Source organism: Thamnophis elegans, chromosome 4 (genome assembly GCF_009769535.1).
Source record: "Thamnophis elegans isolate rThaEle1 chromosome 4, rThaEle1.pri, whole genome shotgun sequence".
NCBI lineage: Eukaryota > Metazoa > Chordata > Lepidosauria > Squamata > Colubridae > Thamnophis > Thamnophis elegans.
In genome coordinates, this window is record NC_045544.1 from 97,214,288 (window position 1) to 97,232,254 (window position 17,967).

Here is a 17,967-nt window from a genome sequence, read left to right on the forward strand (position 1 = left end):
AGACTGGATGCGCGGCCAGAGAAGGGCCGGAGCAGCCGCCGGTGCCAGCGGGGCGACGCGCGTGGTGGGAAGGCGGCCGTCCAGCCTGCTCTTCCCAGCAGTGGATGCTCCTGCTCCTCCCTCCCTTCACGCAGCCTCCTGCCTCTCTCCTGGCCAGAGTAGCGCCATGCCCTGCCAAGAGCCACAGCTGGGCGGCTTCACATGAGTGAGTAACTCCGGCGGTGGGAATCAGGAGGCTTCGAGTGCACGGCGGCGCTTCTTGGACGGCCTTTGCAAGGGAAGCGCCACCGCCCACCCGAAGCCTCCCAATTCCCACCGCCGGAGTTACTCAGGTGAAGCTGCCCGGCGGTGGCTCTTGGCAGGGCGTGGCGCTGCTCTGACCAGGAGAGAGGCAGGAGGCCGCATGAAGGGAGGGAGGAGCAGGAGCAGCCGCCGCCAGGAAGAGCTGGACAGCCATCTTCCCACCATGCGTGTCACCCTGCTGGCACCGGTGGCTGCACCGCCCACCCAAACACTCCCGCAGGAGAGCGCGGCGGCGGCAGCTGTTTCACCTCGCGCAGAGAACTTCCACTCGGTCCCGGAGCTTCTGCCGCCCGTGGCGGTGCCTGCACAGGCGCCGCTATGGGCGGCAGAAGCTCTGGGACCGAATGGAAGTTCTCTGCGCGAGGTGAAACAGCCGCCGGCGCAGGGGAGGACGGCAGGAAGCGACCACGACTCGCGGACTTGCGGCATGGTCGCTTCCCACCGCAGCACAGGGGATGGCAGAAGCTCTGGGACCGAGTGAAAGTTCTCTGCATGAGGTGAAACAGCCATCGCCGCAGGGGAGGGCAGCGGGAAGTGACCACACCTCTCGGAGTCGCGGCGTGGTCGCTTCCCACCGCAGCACGGGGGCCGGCAGAAGCTCCGGGACTGAGTGGAAGTTCTCTGCGCGAGGTGAAACTCCGCAAAGGGGGAGAAGTAGGAGAGGAGGACCGTCTCCTCCCCCCAGTGCCTCCCGATTCCCACCGGTACCGTGACTCACCAGTTAAGCTAAGCAGCAAGCAAAACAAGACGAAATGACATGGAGACTTGCGTGGCGTGCTAAGCTAAGCGGAGTCCAGCCAATCAGTGAGCTGGCTGGGATGGAAAATTTTAAACACGCCGCGTGCTTAAAATTTTCCATCCCAGCCAGCTCACTGATTGGCTGGAGTCCAGGCCAATCAGTGAGCGGCAGGCTGGGCTGGCTTATATTTTTAATGTAGATAGAACGGAACAATCCAGTGAGCTAGCAGCTGATGGGCGGGGGAGCGAGCGAGCTGCGAGCGCCAAAATAAAGCGGGTTTTTTAAAGAACGGCCCAGGACGCGGGAAAAATTATGGGAAGGTGTGCCTGTCCCGCCAAATGCGGGACGTCTAGTAAACCTAAATTGGTATAATGATTCTTTTCTTTTTATTTTATTTTTAAAACACCAAGGCATTTGCAGTTTTGAACATCCCACCCCCTTAACTTCATCACATTTTGAGCTTTTTTTTTTCCTTGACAGCATTACTACAACTATAAGGTACTTTCAGAACCATACTTTAGAACTTCATTGGTGACCTATCCTTCTTTACATTTCCTGATTATGTCCAATTTTTTTTGTTTCTTTTGGTTTGTTTTCAGGTTTCAGATTTTCAGATTTTCAACCACATTGAATTCTTTGGTACTCCATTTTTTTTCTTCATTGGAACTGTTTGCAGTTGCACTTTTAGGATTGTTTTAGTATAAGCCCACCTTCCATGAGCTAATTTTCCCATGTATATCTCTTATCATATTATCATATTAGCCACTGCCCTTGTTGATTAAAATCAGTTTTTAAAGTCCAAGATACATATTTGACTACATTGACCTGCAATATTATTTTTAAAAAATCTCAAATTTTATTTTTCCTGGTTTTTTAAAATTGTATCCCTTTGGAAGAAGAAAAATTACACATGTTATTTTTAAACCAAATTGAAAAAAATAAACCCAGTCTTTTGTTGGGTAATATTTCTGTACTACCACAAGCTGTTGCTTCCATAAAGGGCATTTTAAAGGGCATGAATGTGTTAGAAGACATACTGTGCATAAACTGAGCCCTGTTTCCAGCCTATTCTGAGATAATTGGTGAAATCATAACAATTTGTAGTTTTTTAACACTGCATTTTTTTAAAAAGTATGTATATATCTGTTAACAGTCCTTTCTGTTAAATATCCATCTATCTTTCACCAACGTCTAATGAAAGTAATTTGCTAGAGATGGCTGCCCTTGAAGAGTGTTCGAAGACTCCAGTTAGTCCAGAATGCAGCCGCGCGAGCAATTGTGGGTGCACCAAGGTACACCCACGTTACACCTATCCTCCGCGAGCTGCACTGGCTACCTATTAGTCTCTGAATCCGGTTCAAGGTGCTGGTCGCTACCTATAAAGCCCTACATGGCATCGGACCTGGGTACCTGAGAGACCGCCTCCTGCTGATTACCTCTCTCAGACCAGTTAGATCTCACAGGTTAGGTCTCCTCCGGATTCCATCTGCCAGCCAATGTCAGCTGGCAACTCCCCGGGGGAGAGCCTTCTCTGTTGCAGCTCCGGCCCTCTGGAACGAGCTCCCTGTTGAGATCCGGACCCTTACTACCCTCCCAGCCTTCCGCAAAGCCACCAAGTCCTGGCTGTTCCAGCAGGCCGGGGGGTCTGAGAAACATCTATCTCCACGGAAACTGTGAATGTTGGCTTTGTTTTTAATATGTTGTCTTTGTCTCGTTTCCCCCTTTCCCTTGTCTTTTGTGAGCCGCCCGGAGTCCTCCGGGAGTGGGCGGCATACAAGACAAATAAATAAATAAATAAATAAATAAATTTCCTATACTAGATAATGTCATTAATGAACCAAAATTGCAGTCAAGATAATACATAAAGCTATATAAGTGTCTAGTACTTTTTCCCAATTTGATTGACCCTTCCCAAACCTCCCCAACAAACATGAACATTGGCTTTGGTGGAACCAGGATGAGGGACGGTATCCTAACGAACTTTAGCTTTACCTTCTGTGAATAGACCTTCTACATAATATACATGTTTGATCCTGAGATTCAGTTATATTTGAAATGTGATTTGGGATGGGGGGGGGAGGAGGAGGAGGAGGAGGAGGAGGAGGAGGAGGAGGAGGAGGAGGAAATGATTCTTTGATTGCTTAATTTTGAAGCAATTAATGTAGTTTTCTGTGACCAGTGATGCTAGCAAACTTTTCTGATTTTACCAAAATATAGGAAATATTTATTTGTAAAACATTATGTAAAAGTAATTGTGTGAAAATACAATTCTCAATAACTCTTACACCTTCCCTCCTTTTTTGCCCATTTTGGTATGCCCATGTTGCAAAATAAGAGGGTAGAGCTGAGAATCAAAAACAGTGGTGACCTTTAAGCCCCCTATTAAATTTGCCACTAGTGATTACTTGTAACAAAATCTTCCTAGCTCATAATACTTGTTTCTCTGCATTTCTAGAGTGTACTAAAACAGAATCAATTTGTTTGCTGCTATAGATGGTAGGTATGTGTCAACAAGAAAAGGCAAAGTTAAGAAAAATAAAAGACAAATATAAAGGAAAAGAAAGAATTAATAGCTGGCAAAATGAAAAAGGAATGAAAACAATAATTAAAACTTTTCTCTTGGATTTAATGGAAAAAAATTTGGGGGAGGGAATGTAACTTTCATGTTACATTTGTTGATGGCAGCAAGATTATTTTATGCACAAAAATGGAAGGACACTTTAATCCCCACAATGGATGAATGGTTGCAAAAGCTTATGGAGTTAGCAGAGAAGGCTAAATTCACTGCTTTGATAAAAGAAAAAAAACAAGTACTTTCGCTTCTACTTGAAAACCACTTCTGAACTTTGTGCTTGAGGTGGAAAAAATGAAACTTTGGTTTTGGGTTTTACTGATTATGTAGATTTGCTGTTATAACAATGGTTAGTTTATACTATTATGTAAAAGTAAAAAATTGAGGTTTGATATTACTTCTTATTTCTAATACACCAAAAGGAGTCGGAAGTCAATGTCTTTTGTTCCTTTTCACTTCTTCACTACACTTTTCTCTTCTCTTTTTCCTCCCCTGCTTTTCTCATTTTGTATTTTTGTATTTTATGTTATAAACTAATAAAAAAGATAGAAATGACAAGCTAAAAATGGGAAGTCATGGATGGCTAGGTCCTATACCTATTTTTCTTTTCTGTAATGATTCTGTGTTTGGGTTACTATGACTTAACATCTGATTTATATATATGATACTGAAATGTGCTACAATTGTGTTTGCTTAGTCCTGATAAAATAGTAAGTACGGTAATTGCATCAACATTGGGGAGGATTATATAGGGAAACTCTAGAATGATCCATTTTTTCCCCCAATGCATAGTGTTACTGATAATGTTCTTACAATGTATGTAATTTTCCAGCAACTACATCAGGCAAGATGTTTTCTTGAAGACGGAGATCAAAGAATTACAGTTCCCTGACATTAACAATTCGCATCTTAACAAAGTCCATCTATTAAAAATCTGAGATTGATATATTGAGATTTATTGAGCAATGAATTTATAGGAATTACTTCAAAATTTATATCCTACTACAGTATATTAATTATCATATGTAATTTCTACATAAATATCTTTGAATATTTTTGGTGATGTTCCTTCCTATGCAATAAGTAGACAATATCCTATTTCTAGTGCTATCTTATATGTATATTTAATTGAATATACACTACAGTCCACTCTCCTCTTTAGGACTTAATGCTAACTGGGTATAAGATTCAACGTCTCACTGTATAATTTACCATTACTTTAAAATGACTGTATTGTTACTTTCTAGTTAAATTATGTATTTATTGCATATAGGGATGGATCAGTAGGATTTGGTTGTTAATTGGTTACTATCTTTCCCTTTTTACTTCCATTCGGCTCCGTTTCCCACAACCCATGCCTACAGTCTGCACCCACAATGAGAGAGGAATTGAGACAGATCAACAGCTGGATAACTTGTACCTGAAAGCTTTAGAGGGTTTTATCACTGTCATCACACAGGATGGAGACATGATCTTTTTATCTGAAAACATCAGCAAATATATGGGCTTGACACAGGTAAGAGTTTTATCTACTGATTTTTCATGAAAGTTGGATATGACTCTCTGCTCCTTCTCACATTCTGCTCTTGGTGAAGGATTTTTTAAAAAAAATAAGATTGAACAAAATATTTTCTATATATCTCAGAGAGATAAAATATACTTGTTATATGTGCAGCATTGTTCCATGAAGAGACCAATTCATTTGTGTAGGATTAGAGACACAAGAAGATGCCCTGAAGCCATACAAGTTCTATGCATATAGCTGTGTAGTGTATAAGAATAGGGATTTGTACGCGTATATTTGCCCAATAAATCATACTACTGGTTTGGATAGAGGGTGTGAGATATTTTGTACAGGTAGGATTCAGCCATGCATCCTCCTTCTGGCTTCCTATATTTTTTTCATTTCACAATGATGATTTGTTTTGGTTCCCATTATTGTCTAGAGTTCAACTAAAGATCTGGGTGAGTTTGAACGTATTACTAATAAGGGCAAGTCTGTACAACACTGTTCACAGGATGATCGACCATGGTCTACATCTGGTACTGTTAAAAGCCAGGCTGGTGGTAGCAATACTCCTCATTCATGACCTTATCATGGGTGAGGCAGTCAATGTGGCATATGTAACTGAGACAAGGGTTGGATTGAAGAGAAGTATTTTTTCTCTGAGGTTTGCCCAGATGGATTTCAAATTTAGAACTAGCTGTGATCCCTGAACAGAGCGGATAGAATAGCAGTTGTCATTCAGGAAGCCTTAATGGTTTTCAGAGGCTTTGCACTCCAGAAAACTGAATATGAATCCCCGTGATTGAAATTGGGGTCTAGGAAACAGGTGGATGTGTTGCTGCTTTCTGGACTTCCTGCTATGCAGCAACTTCATTGCCCGGGGTTGAGGTGTCCATGGAGTCTTCAAGCTTGATAATTTTAGCAGTTTTTAAATTTCCTTAATGTGGCATTAACACAGGAGTTCACATGGTTACCATGACTGCCATAGATTGACCTAAGTTGCTGAAAGCCCAACGCATGGAGGTAATAATGTGCTAGATCTGCTTTTTATCTCAGGACAGTTCAACATAATTTGAAAGTGGAGAACGTTAGCATCAGTCCTGTGTAAGAATCAGATGACTGTCTGGTTGCTTTTGAGCTAACAGGCTGCCCCTTCCTTCAGCAGGAAGAAAGACATTATTTGATCAGAATGTGCCAGGTATCTAATGGACCAGATTCATATTTTTCTTGGAGTTCAGTTGATGTTTTAATCTCCATCTGGAATGGGAGTACCATGGGAATTGGGACCAGATTGTTGTATAATTCTGTTACAGGTACTTGTGCCTTTGCTTCTAAAGAAACCCCATGCTCAAGTGCTCCAAAACTTCTGATGCATCCTCAAATTGGGAATTCTGCAAGGATTTGGTCCCTTTTCATCTATTTCCTCCCACATCTGCACCTGCTGAGTCAACCTCAATGTTCTGACATAGGCTTCCTGAGACAGTAAAAAGCACATGCTTAGTCCCCAGAACCTTCTTTTTATTTCAAAGGCTGTGAATTATGTTCATTCGCAGCCCATAAAGAGTCCTAAATAGTTGTAAGGAGTCCTGCAGTACGCTGCCAAAGTCCTTCGGGATAAGGCTGATAAGCACCCACCTTTATCTTTCTTGACACGCTGCCAATTAGCTTGGCAAGACCACATGGAGCAGAGTCAAAATGGAGCTTCAGAAGGTAACCTGACCACCATGAACCAAGTTGCTTCCTGCAAAGTTTCACATGCCTTTGCTCCTCCTTTATGTTCTATGGAAGGGGCCAATCACCTCCAAGTCTTACTCCCGAGTCATCCCTTCTGTCTTAATTGTTCTTGCCTTCTGGCAGCTCTGTGCATATGCGCACTGGGAACAGGGGAGCCTGTTCCTTTGTCTTGCTGCTGTCCGACTCCGCAGGCTCCGGAGGCAGCACATAACTCCCAGATGGCCCTGGCCCCCTCTCTGTCTCTGACACAGAGCCCTCGTCCAAGCCTTCCCCAAACTCCAGGACTGGCCCATGTTCCTCCCCAACCTCCTCGCTGTTCAACTATGCTGGCAGCTCTGCAGACCAATGGACCACAACATTCAAGTGGTTAATTATTTAATTTGCTTGATCAGAATTCTCAGCAATGATTTCTCCAAGTCAGATGAAACAGTGGCAGTTACCTGCAAAGCTTTTGATCCTGTGACTCTTAAGAAAATTGATAGGATCCTCATAACTATCAGTCTGTTTACCTGCTTATTAGAACCATCTCCCTCCTCGTTGATTAAGGCCTGCCAAGAAATGATATGAGGTTGTATCTATGCAGTGGTAAATGTTTCCTATCCTAGGAATCCTTTCTCTTGGTCATCTATACTTTTATCCTTGCATATGTAGATTACTGCAATATGTTCTACATGGAGCTGTCCATCTTTAATGTTGCTTTTATCACATTCCTTCATATGGTTTTTGTGTGTTTGAAGATAGATGAAATTTTCATCGATCTGTCTGTCTATCTATTTCACTCATTGCACAGATAAATACATTTTGTATTTTTTTTTATTTCTTCACTTTTTCTCAGTTGATTTTATTCTGCCTTTTCTGCAAACAAGATAGAAATACCATTCTTGGTTTGTTTGTTTTCCTCATTTTTCTAGGTGGAATTGACCGGCCACAGCATTTTTGATTTCACTCACCCATGTGATCATGAAGAAATTCGTGAAAATCTAAGCTTGAAAAATGGTAAGTAATGTTTTTAAATATACTTGATCCCCTGGAGGATTTATTATAACCCTGAGAATGGGTTTTCAGAGTTGCATTACATGTACACATTATTTGTGGACAAATGATCCCTGGCTGGTGGTGCAGTCAGGGACTCCCAATTGTCACTTTGTGCTTGTGTGGGCATATCCTCATCCCTGTATCCCTCTAGTTCTTTCATCTAGGTTGATACAGGAATATCAGGAGAATCCAGCCTTTTTAAATTGGGATGATTCCCCTTTACCTACCAAGTTTCTGGGCTGATCTATAGCTTGGGGGACCTGGCTTGAAAAGATGAACCAACTCAAATAGTAGTTGACTGTATTGAGAAGAATCCTGAATTATAGCAGCCAAATTGTGTAGAGGTGTGTCTGTGTTGTGAAACAACAAAGCAGTGGTGGGTTCCTACCGGTTCAGACCAGTTTGGCCAAACTGGTACTGGTTTGGTGGCCTAGGTCACTGGAATCAGCAGCAACCCAGGCCTGTCATACCCCAAACCGGTTCCCCGGTCGGTACCATTAGCAAAGCGCTCACATGAGCAAACCGGCAGTAGTGCCAGCTTGAACCCACCCCTGCAACAGAGATGTCTTCGTGATGGTACACTAGCCCCATTATCAGTCAGCTGTTATCCAGGATTCTTCTGAAAGTATTTTGAAAGCCATGTTCCTGGTGAAAATGAATAGGATATCCATTAACAGTTGTACTGAAAAGGAGATATGGCTATCCAGTGCCCCTTCCTAACAATTGTTGCTCAGATCCAATACTTATGGACAGTGTTGGAGAAGGGCTGTACAGTCCTTCCCATCACCACTTCTCACCTTCATTGCTACCAACCATCACCTATTTTTCAGTCTCCTAGTGAGTATAGATTTAGCACCACCAGAGTACTCCTTCCTTCCCTATTTCCCATACCTCTTTAGCTGTTTGTCACTTCTTTTAGATTCACCCATGGAAAATGCTTGTGCAAAGTCTTGAGTATATTTTGATGGACATACTTCATAGACATGCTAGATTAAACCCACCAGACTAGCCGTCCATCAAACTTATATTTTATCCCATAGTAAGGATAATAGCTGAAAGATGCTTTCATGCCAGTTGTGACATTTGATGGAAGGGTAGGGAGCCAAAGTCAAGTGCAATCTACCCATCCCTTTCTTTAATTCTGTCTGCATATAGATTAGACAGAAAAAAACTGATACTGAGGGGGGTGGAACTAGATTGACCTTTTCATTCCCAACTTCTCCTTAGCATATGAGGACAATAGCATTGTCTATGTTATAGAAACTGGGAAGTTGGAAATTGGATGGAAAGGAAGATATTTTGCTAAAATCTGTCAGAACAAACCTAGTTAAATAATTAAAAAAGTTTATAGGCAGTAATACATTTGTGGAATATTATTTATTTTTATTTGTTTTAACCATATCTATTGAAATACTGCATGTATAATTACATACCATATTAAATGTGTTAGCCTTTAAGATGTCACATGGTTTTTCTGGGTTTTTTTTCCTGATTAAAGTAGTTAGTTCCTTCTGCAGAAAATAGTATTGGATGAGGGAGCTTATTATAACATCTGCTACCCATCCAGGAGGAAATCTAGAGCAATATTTCTCAACCTAGACAAGTTTAAGATTTGTGGCCTTCAACTCCCAGAATTCCCCAGCTAACTATAGTGGCTGAGGAATTCTGGGAGTCAATGTTCACACATCTTAAAGTTATCCAGGTTGAGAAACAGTGATCTAGAGAGTCAGGAAACTATGGATCCTTATGGGTAATAAAGGCTTTGGAATGTAACCAACAGAACAGAAAACTATTCTGGGACAATGGTAACCTTATTTAATTAATAATCACTCAGAAAGGTAGCAGAGTTACAGTAACGAAATAGTGAAGCTAGCTTTTTTTATATTATAAAAGTGATGATTTCCTTAAACCTGAGCTATCTGCTCATTAAAATCTGATTATTAATAAAGCAATAACTAGTTTATCCTGCAACATTTTAATCATCTTGTAAGATGAGATCCAAAGTAAAGATTTAAACCTTGGAAATTCTGCCAGAAAGTGAGTTGATATATATTTCCAGAGCTAATATAATTAGGTTTCTTTTTCTTTTTCTTAGGTCCAGGTTGTGGGAAAAAAAATAAAGAGATGTCCCTGGAACGTGACTTCTTCATGAGAATGAAATGCACTGTTACTAACAGGGGCAGAACTGTAAATCTCAAATCTGCCACATGGAAGGTAACTTTAGTAACAATGGTTGAAAAATCCAGTCCAATTTTTCCCCCCATTGTTCAATGTTATAATAATATAATTATATAAACAAACAATGTTTACATTTCAGGTTTTGCACTGCACCGGACAAATTAAGGTCTATAATACCTGTCCCCCTCATGCTCTGTGTGGTTTTAAAGAGCCACTCTTATCCTGCCTTGTTCTGATGTGTGAGCCCATTCAGCATCCTTCCAATACTGATATTCCACTGGACAGCAAGACTTTCCTGAGCCGTCATAGCATGGACATGAAATTTACTTACTGTGATGACAGGTGAAACGTTAATTTCTTTTTTCTTCTGAAACATAAGCAGCCTAGCCTATTTCTAATATGATTGTCAAATTTTTAAAATTCTTAACATAGGCATAGATGCAGCACAAAGAGAACATGGCAGAGTTCTAATATATTACAGTACACTGGATCATCCAGAGCCTTTTAGTGGGAGAATTATATTCTTGCAAATTGAAAGTAGTACTGTGGAGGTTGATCTGTATTAAACTTTTCTTCTCGTCATGTTATTTTTTAAATTTTGAATGTATCCAAAGGAAAAACATTCAAAATCATTATCTCTCTCCTATAATCTGAACTGGTACAGCCAACTATATTTTCATTCTGTTTCTGAAGGTCTTAAGTTTGGTTTAATCATCTAGGGAACATGGATCTCACCCTTTCATTTTACAGCATGTATGTTGTTCACTACATATCCAAAATGCTAAAATCAAAAACAAAAACTTGTTCACTAATAAAGAAGATTATTTTTAATGGAACAATCTCATCAACAGTACCTTCCCATATAGAGTCTTAAATACAAAAAAAATGCATTTTAGTATAGTATACTAGTATATTTTAGTATACCTCATTTGGCCTAATATTCAGATTAGGACCATATAGATTTCTTATTTTCTTATTGTATTTATTTATAAAATTTATTTTTTTATTTTGACTGTCTCAGAGCATCAGGTGCAGGCTGGCTATTCTCAGCTTCTTTTCCTCAAAAATCTGAGCAATGGTTTTATGATTGTTCTTCAAGTAATTATAGCTTTCACATATACCATAGTGCCAAATATCACAAAACCTTAGTACAAATTTTTGCAATCTCCTTTTGCAGTGTGGATCATTTTGGAGAATGTAAATACTACTGATACATGCAGGTAAAATTAAGCCAGAGAGTTTTATAGGCATCTTGAAACTGCCTACTTGCCTATAATATCCATTTGTAACTTCAATTGGTGAGTGGGACGATTGCCAAGGAGACGAAGGGAAAGTAGGATGCCCACTTTCTCTAAGGGATTGAAAGGAAAGGATTGATTACCTTTGATGAAATGCTAAGTCACAAATAAACAAAAAAGATGAACCAAACTGATACATATTGAAAGCCAGATAGCTAGACTAACCTCTCACTGCACCCAAAATATAATGAAAGCCTGTAGGTTCTGTGCCTGTGGCAATTATTAATTAATTGCCAAAACCTGATGTCCTTTAGCTATCTAGTGCATTTGTATTACACAGGTTTATATATACATACATACATACATACATACATACATACATACATACATACATACATATATATATATATATATATATATATATATATATTCCTATTGAACAGAAATTGTATTTTGGAAACAACTAACAGGATATTACTCATTCAGGAAAGATAGTTCATTGTATATCCCAGCTTCATTAGTATTAGAGGGCATTTGATGATAGCTATATATTTTCTGTTTTCAAAACATTAAATACCATATTATTCTTTTTATACCATCAACACCTTGTCCCAACAGACAATTCTCACATGTGGGCTACATAGGAAATTGAACGGCATGACAAAGAGAACAAACTGCTATTAGAAAAAAACATTGACCACCAAAACTGGAAATAAAACCACCAACTGAGGCTGTTAGGAAAATGGTGCTCATATATGTTAAATGTCCTGTTTCCCTGAAAATAAGACTTATCCTGAAAATAAGCCTTAGTTTTTTATCTGTGTGCCTCATATAAGCTCTACTTAAGAGCCTGCACAGTCAGCCCTCTCCCCATTCTGTATGGTTGCTCACAGTGCCGCGGCCACGAAGGGGGGGTGGAGATGCACTAGGCATCCCACACTGACTTGCCTCAGGACCCCTGCATCCAGGCCATCCACACCCTGACACCTGCCTCATGATGGGAGCAGCAGCAGCAGCCATGTGCAGCAGCAGCCCACATGGCTGCTGGCTCACTTCTTGTCCTTGCTCATGGCCATAACAGAACAGGAGACCGAGTAGCGTGTTGGTGATGCAGCCACAAGGCAAGGCTGTTGTTGGGGTGTGACTGGCCTGACCGTGGGGGCCCTGAGGTAAGCCAGAGGGGGCACATGGGGTAACTCTACCACCACCCGCCTCATGGCAGTGGCACTGGTGCACCACATGGCCTCCTGCCCGACGCAAGCAAGCAGAAAAGTGGGTCTCCCATGTACTGTTAAAGTACATGGAAAAAATAGACATCCCCTGAAAACAAGCCTTAGTGCTTATTTTGGGGCTCAAAAGAAAATAAGACCTGGCCTTATTTTCAGGAAAACATGGGTATATCCTGTGTATAAGAGTATGATAATTGTAAGTATAGTAAATTGGCTGTTGGGAATTAGGCATATCTTCCCAGCCATGGATTCTACAGCACAAATATGGTACCATTTCCCCTCTTTGAGATTTCAGTCTTTCTACATAGGTCACTTTTTAGGACATTTCAAGTTGGTTGATATTCATTCATTCATTTTGCACCTTTCTTATTTTTACAAATAAGGCAGTGAATGTATCCAACATACTTTCCTCCTCCTATTTCCCTACAACAACCCTGTGGGGGAAGTTAGACTGAGAGAGAAATGAATAGGCCATTAATTCCTTCATAGCTGAGCGGCCTAAATAGGACTTGAAAAAGCAGATTGTGTAACTCTTTCCAGATTTTACGATCTGTGAGAATGATAATACTGAAATTCAGGTAAAGTGATGAAAATTGTGGCCCATGATAGAAAAAAAGATTTGAAACGTTTAGCCTAACCGAGAATTAAGTGATATACACAATTTCTGTGACCGTATAACACTAATTTGAAGAATAATATCATCAATTCTTACTTCTTTGGAAAAAAATGATATATTTGGTGTATGAAAAAGATCTGTCTTTCCTCTCTCAGTGGAGGTGACTTTGTGAACTACTGCTGTTCCATCCTTGCACAAATGCAGAAATTCCTCATAATGCAAAAAATAAGTTTCATTGGCAGATTTTAATTGCCAATGAATTATCTTAAACTCAAAGTTCTCTGTTAATAAAGACCACTTGCTGCCACTAATTCAGCTGGAGTTTAGCCATAAATACATTCAGCACTTGTTCTGTTGCTTTCTGTTTAAAGAATGATGGTCCTTTCATAATGATCATTTGGGTATCGGAAAGTGAAGCTTAACTTTGGGAAAATAAATGTTTCTATTTGTTACTTGATTTAGTAGTTTTCAAGATAAGATAGCTGATAAATGCCTGATTATACCTACTTATATAGTTCCACTCCTAGCTGGACAGGTAATACTGTGGCAATGCTGGCCCAGTACCTGGAGTCTGTAAAACTAGATGGCAAGAAACTGGCTTCAACTCAGCCATAGAAAGACAGAGTGATTCTGGGTTTTTGACTTTCCAGACAGAGGTGGGTTCCTACCGGTTTGGACTGGTTCTCCCAAACCGGTAGTGCTGACTCCAAACAGAGAGCAAACTGGTTGTTAAAAGAGGGCCCGCCCACCTGGCCCTGGGTTATACTTACCTTTATTCCAGCTTCCGAAGCCCACCTGATTTGGAGCGGCAACTTGAATTGCCGCTCCTCAGCTGTTTTCCCTTTTTTCTGACATTTTCACTCAACTGCACATGTGTGAGGGGTTGCCACAAAGAAGAGGGAGTCAAACTATTCTCCAAAGCACCTGAGGGTAGAACAAGAAGCAATGGGTGGAAACTAATCAAGGAGAGAATCAACTTAGAACTGTGGAGAAATTTCCTGTCAGTTAGAACAATTAATCAGTGGAACAGCTTGCCTCCAGAAGTAGTGAATGCCCCAACACTGGAAGTCTCTAAGAAGATGTTGTATAGCTATTTGTCTGAAATGGTATAGGGTTTCCTGCCTAGGCAGGGGGTTAGACTAGAAGACATCCAAGATCCCTTCCAACTCTGCTATTGTATTTGTATTTATTTGAAGCAAGAGAGTGTGTGCGAAGTGTGCACTCAGTAAACCAATAGTAAACTGGTTAAGAACCCACCACTGTTTCCAGGCCCAAATGATATTTGATTCTGGATGAGGCAGCAATCCCCTGGACTGAGTTAGTCCCAAACTGGGGGTCCTTTTAGACTCATGAGTGCTGCTTGAGTAGTGGCTGGCAGCTGTGGTTGGGGGAAGCTTAGCACAGATATTTCTAGTGTGCCAATTGTGCCCTTTCCTGGACCAGGAAGTCTAGCTCACAGTCACTCATGTCTTGGTCACTTCCCATTCAGATTACTGCAATGAAGAACACCCATGAGGAACACTCATAAGTACAATAGGTCCAGAATGCAGCAGGATGTGCAATGATGGAGTCCCTAAATTTACCCACATAACAGCTCTATTGCAGAGGTAGCTTGCAACTTCTGGCACTACTGGTTTGCTCATGCTCACACACCCACTTGCATGTGTGATGTTTCTGTGCATACACAGAAGCTTCTGTGCATGCGCAGAAGCATCCGGGTGGGTGGGCGGAGCCTACCACCACCACCACTGCTGGTTTGCCCAATCCGGGCCAAACCAGGAGCAACCCACCTCTGCTCTGTTGCCCGAGTTTCACTAAGTGTCAGTTTCCTTCCAGATACAATTCAAGGGGCTGGTTATTATCTATTAGTAACAGATGAACAGAGTTGGAAGAGACCTTGTAGGTCTTCTAGTCCAATTCCCTCCCATCCCAGCAGGAAACCCTACACCATTTCTGATAAATGGCAGTCCAGTCTCTTTTTGAAAGCTTCCGGTGATGAAGCCTCCACAACTTCTGAAGGCAAACTGTTCCTTTGGTTGATTGTTCCCAGTCAGAAAACTTCTCTTTATTTCTAAGTTGAATCTCTCCTTGATCAGTTTCCATCCATTATTCCTTCTCTGGCCTTCAGGTCCTTTGGAAAATAGCTTGACTCCCTCCTCTCTGTGGCAGTTCCTCAAATATTGGAACAGTACGATCATGTTACCACTATTATCAGTCCTCTATGGTACAGGGCTAGGTTCTCTATGGGATTGTTTTTCTTTAAGGACATCTACCAGATTGGATAAGAATGGGCATGCCCCTAGTCCCTTCCTTTAAACATTGTCACCTTATGGGAGCTAGGAAGCATGCCTTTCCCATGGCAGCCCTATAGAGGTTGAGCAGGCCTCTACCCTCTCAGTCCTCTTAGATCTGGCTTTCCTTGAAAGCACTGGGTGAGAGGATTTGAGGATTTAGTGAGGGACTGTATGTCAGTTTAACTTTGATGCCAGGTCTTTAATGTTTCCGGTTTAAATAAATGTAGCATGGTAGTGTGCTGTTTTGTTATTGACATTGTTTTTATTGCTGATTGGGATCCACCCAAATTTTAATATAAGATGGGTAGCTAAATAAATGTTTTACATACATACATACATACATACATACATACACACATACACACATACACACATACACACATACACACATACACACATACACACATACATACATACATACATACATACATTGGAGACCCAGGAGCAACATGAAAGTATGCACCCATCCTGATTAGACCATCATATGGAGGCAGCTCATAGGCACCTCTTGTAATTAAGCTCTGAGGTAAAAGTACACATGCATGCACAGAAGCAGCACTTCTTTCTTACACAGAAGAACCTATAATTATTGTGGGTAAAAAGATTGGCTAGATTTCCAGAAGCCATACTTTTTTGCATTTACTATTTCTTTCAAGACTGAGAACAACATCTGCTGCCTTTCAATCATCTGGAAATGTTCTAGTTCCCCAATTGTTATGGGGGGATTATACATTTAAATAGACTTTCAACAAGATCCTTCAATACCCTTTGACGCAGTCCATCTGGCACTGGAAGCTTAAATTCATTCAAAATAACTAGATTTTCCCTGAACCTCTTTCTATCTAACTGAAGCTTCAGTCCTGTCCCTTCTTAGTTGCCCTTTTGTATCTAGAGTTACATGTTATTAGCATTTTGTTCCCTTTATTGAGCAATTGACAGGCTCTTTCAGTACTCCTGAATGCAGTTGATCTAGTCCTGGACTTTTTACATTTATAGGTATGCGTTCAATTACATTCATTTGTAAAAATGTAACCTCACAGAAATGAATCTTATTCTTCAGTGAAAAATGTCAGATCCTTGATGATGTTTTGCAACTAATGCATGAGCCTAAGACTTTTTGTATGTTACCAAAAAGAAAAAAGAACAAGTAGCTAAAGTCACATATAAAAACAAATCATTTTATATGCATAGTTGCAAATTAAGAAACAATACTTAAATATCTCATCAGCATTGTAATCCGATAACCTGTGTACCTGTTTGGTCACTGCACCAGGTGTTAAATACTGAACAGCATTTTCAAGAGTTTACCTTTACTTTGTTAAGGGGGTTTTCATATTTTTTAAAAAAATAGATGGACTGATCTCGGGGCAACCCTTCAAACAGAGGTTGTTGTGAAGTAAAAGGTTATTTTATGATTTTCCTTTAAGTAGAGAAATATCTTATGACATAAATTTTCATGAACTTGCTCTTAAGATTTATCATGTCCTGTGGTTTTGCTGCCTGCCTAAGACTATGCAGATACACATTTTAAAGATCTTACCTAAATCTGGGCTTGGCATAAAATTAATCTGGAACTAATGTTGATTTGCCTAGGCAGCAGGGTTTTGTTTATTTGTTTTCCTTATCAATGTTTGCAGTTATAAAATTGATTTTGTACTCACCTATCCTTAATAAATATGGCTAAAATGGTTGAAGTCAACAAAAGCAGACCTTGCTGCAGAGGGACTGTGAGTTTTATTCTGACAGCAATCAAATTCCTGGACTTTGTAACTGTAGGCAAATGCTGTTTACTGTGGATTTCAATGGATGGTTTTTGGGGTCAAGGTAGAAAAAAGCAGGCCCTCAAGCCTGAAGTTTGAAAACAAAATATTAATTCTTGAATAATTTCTCCCCTTGGATTTTATTTTGTTTTATATCATTTAGCATTTCAGTATGAGAGTAAGCTTTTCTGTTCTTTCTTTTATGTTGTTTACTTATTTTATATTGGTTTGCAATATGTAAGATAACAATGCTCCCTTCTGCTCAGGACCCTTTGTGAGTTCAAGGTTGAGAAAGCTTGCCAGAGGCCTTCTGAAATGCTTTCTAACCTCTTGACGCAAATGGCCATTGCAAGCATGGTCTTCATTTTCTTAAGGGTAATGAAGAAACAAGTGTGTTTCCCTACTTTCCTTTGTGTTCTCTTGGTGTACATTTTCTTTGTCTGTCTGCACTGGGAACCACAGGACAAGTTACCTATCCTAAAGATTCACTGGGGACCTTTTTTTACTGGCATCCTTTTACATCCTTTTGCCAGATCTGCCCCATTTTTCATTCTGTCTTTCTTAAACTGACTTCTCCCACCATGTCAAATCTCATTTTCATATTTTTTTATTTTTTTACAAAAATGCATTTTCTAGACAACTATAACTGACTGGTAAGCAGTATTCTGTTAAGTTAGAAAGGCTGGATTTGTAGGAAAGGTTTAGATAGGTGCTTTTAGGATTGGGCAACAGGCATATGTAATTTTGATTGGAATGGTTCAA

The 17,967-nt window shown here is 40.5% G+C and overlaps 1 protein-coding gene and 1 long non-coding RNA gene across 3 annotated transcripts in view; one reads left to right on the forward strand and one right to left on the reverse strand.

The window, feature by feature from the left end:
• Positions 1–17,967, forward strand: part of EPAS1 (endothelial PAS domain protein 1) — a 118,742-nt gene that overhangs the window by 69,597 nt on the left and 31,178 nt on the right. For both annotated transcript variants that reach the window (XM_032215814.1, XM_032215815.1), the window contains 4 exons: positions 4,979–5,130; positions 7,767–7,851; positions 9,986–10,104; positions 10,208–10,410. In XM_032215814.1, coding sequence (XP_032071705.1) covers positions 4,979–5,130; positions 7,767–7,851; positions 9,986–10,104; positions 10,208–10,410 — 559 coding nt within the window. The remainder of the gene's footprint in view (positions 1–4,978; positions 5,131–7,766; positions 7,852–9,985; positions 10,105–10,207; positions 10,411–17,967) is intronic.
• Positions 10,873–17,296, reverse strand: LOC116507585. The gene is made up of 3 exons (XR_004255226.1): positions 17,107–17,296; positions 13,922–14,075; positions 10,873–11,419 (listed from the first exon to the last, which is right to left on the reverse strand). It is a non-coding gene; the product is annotated as an uncharacterized LOC116507585 (long non-coding RNA).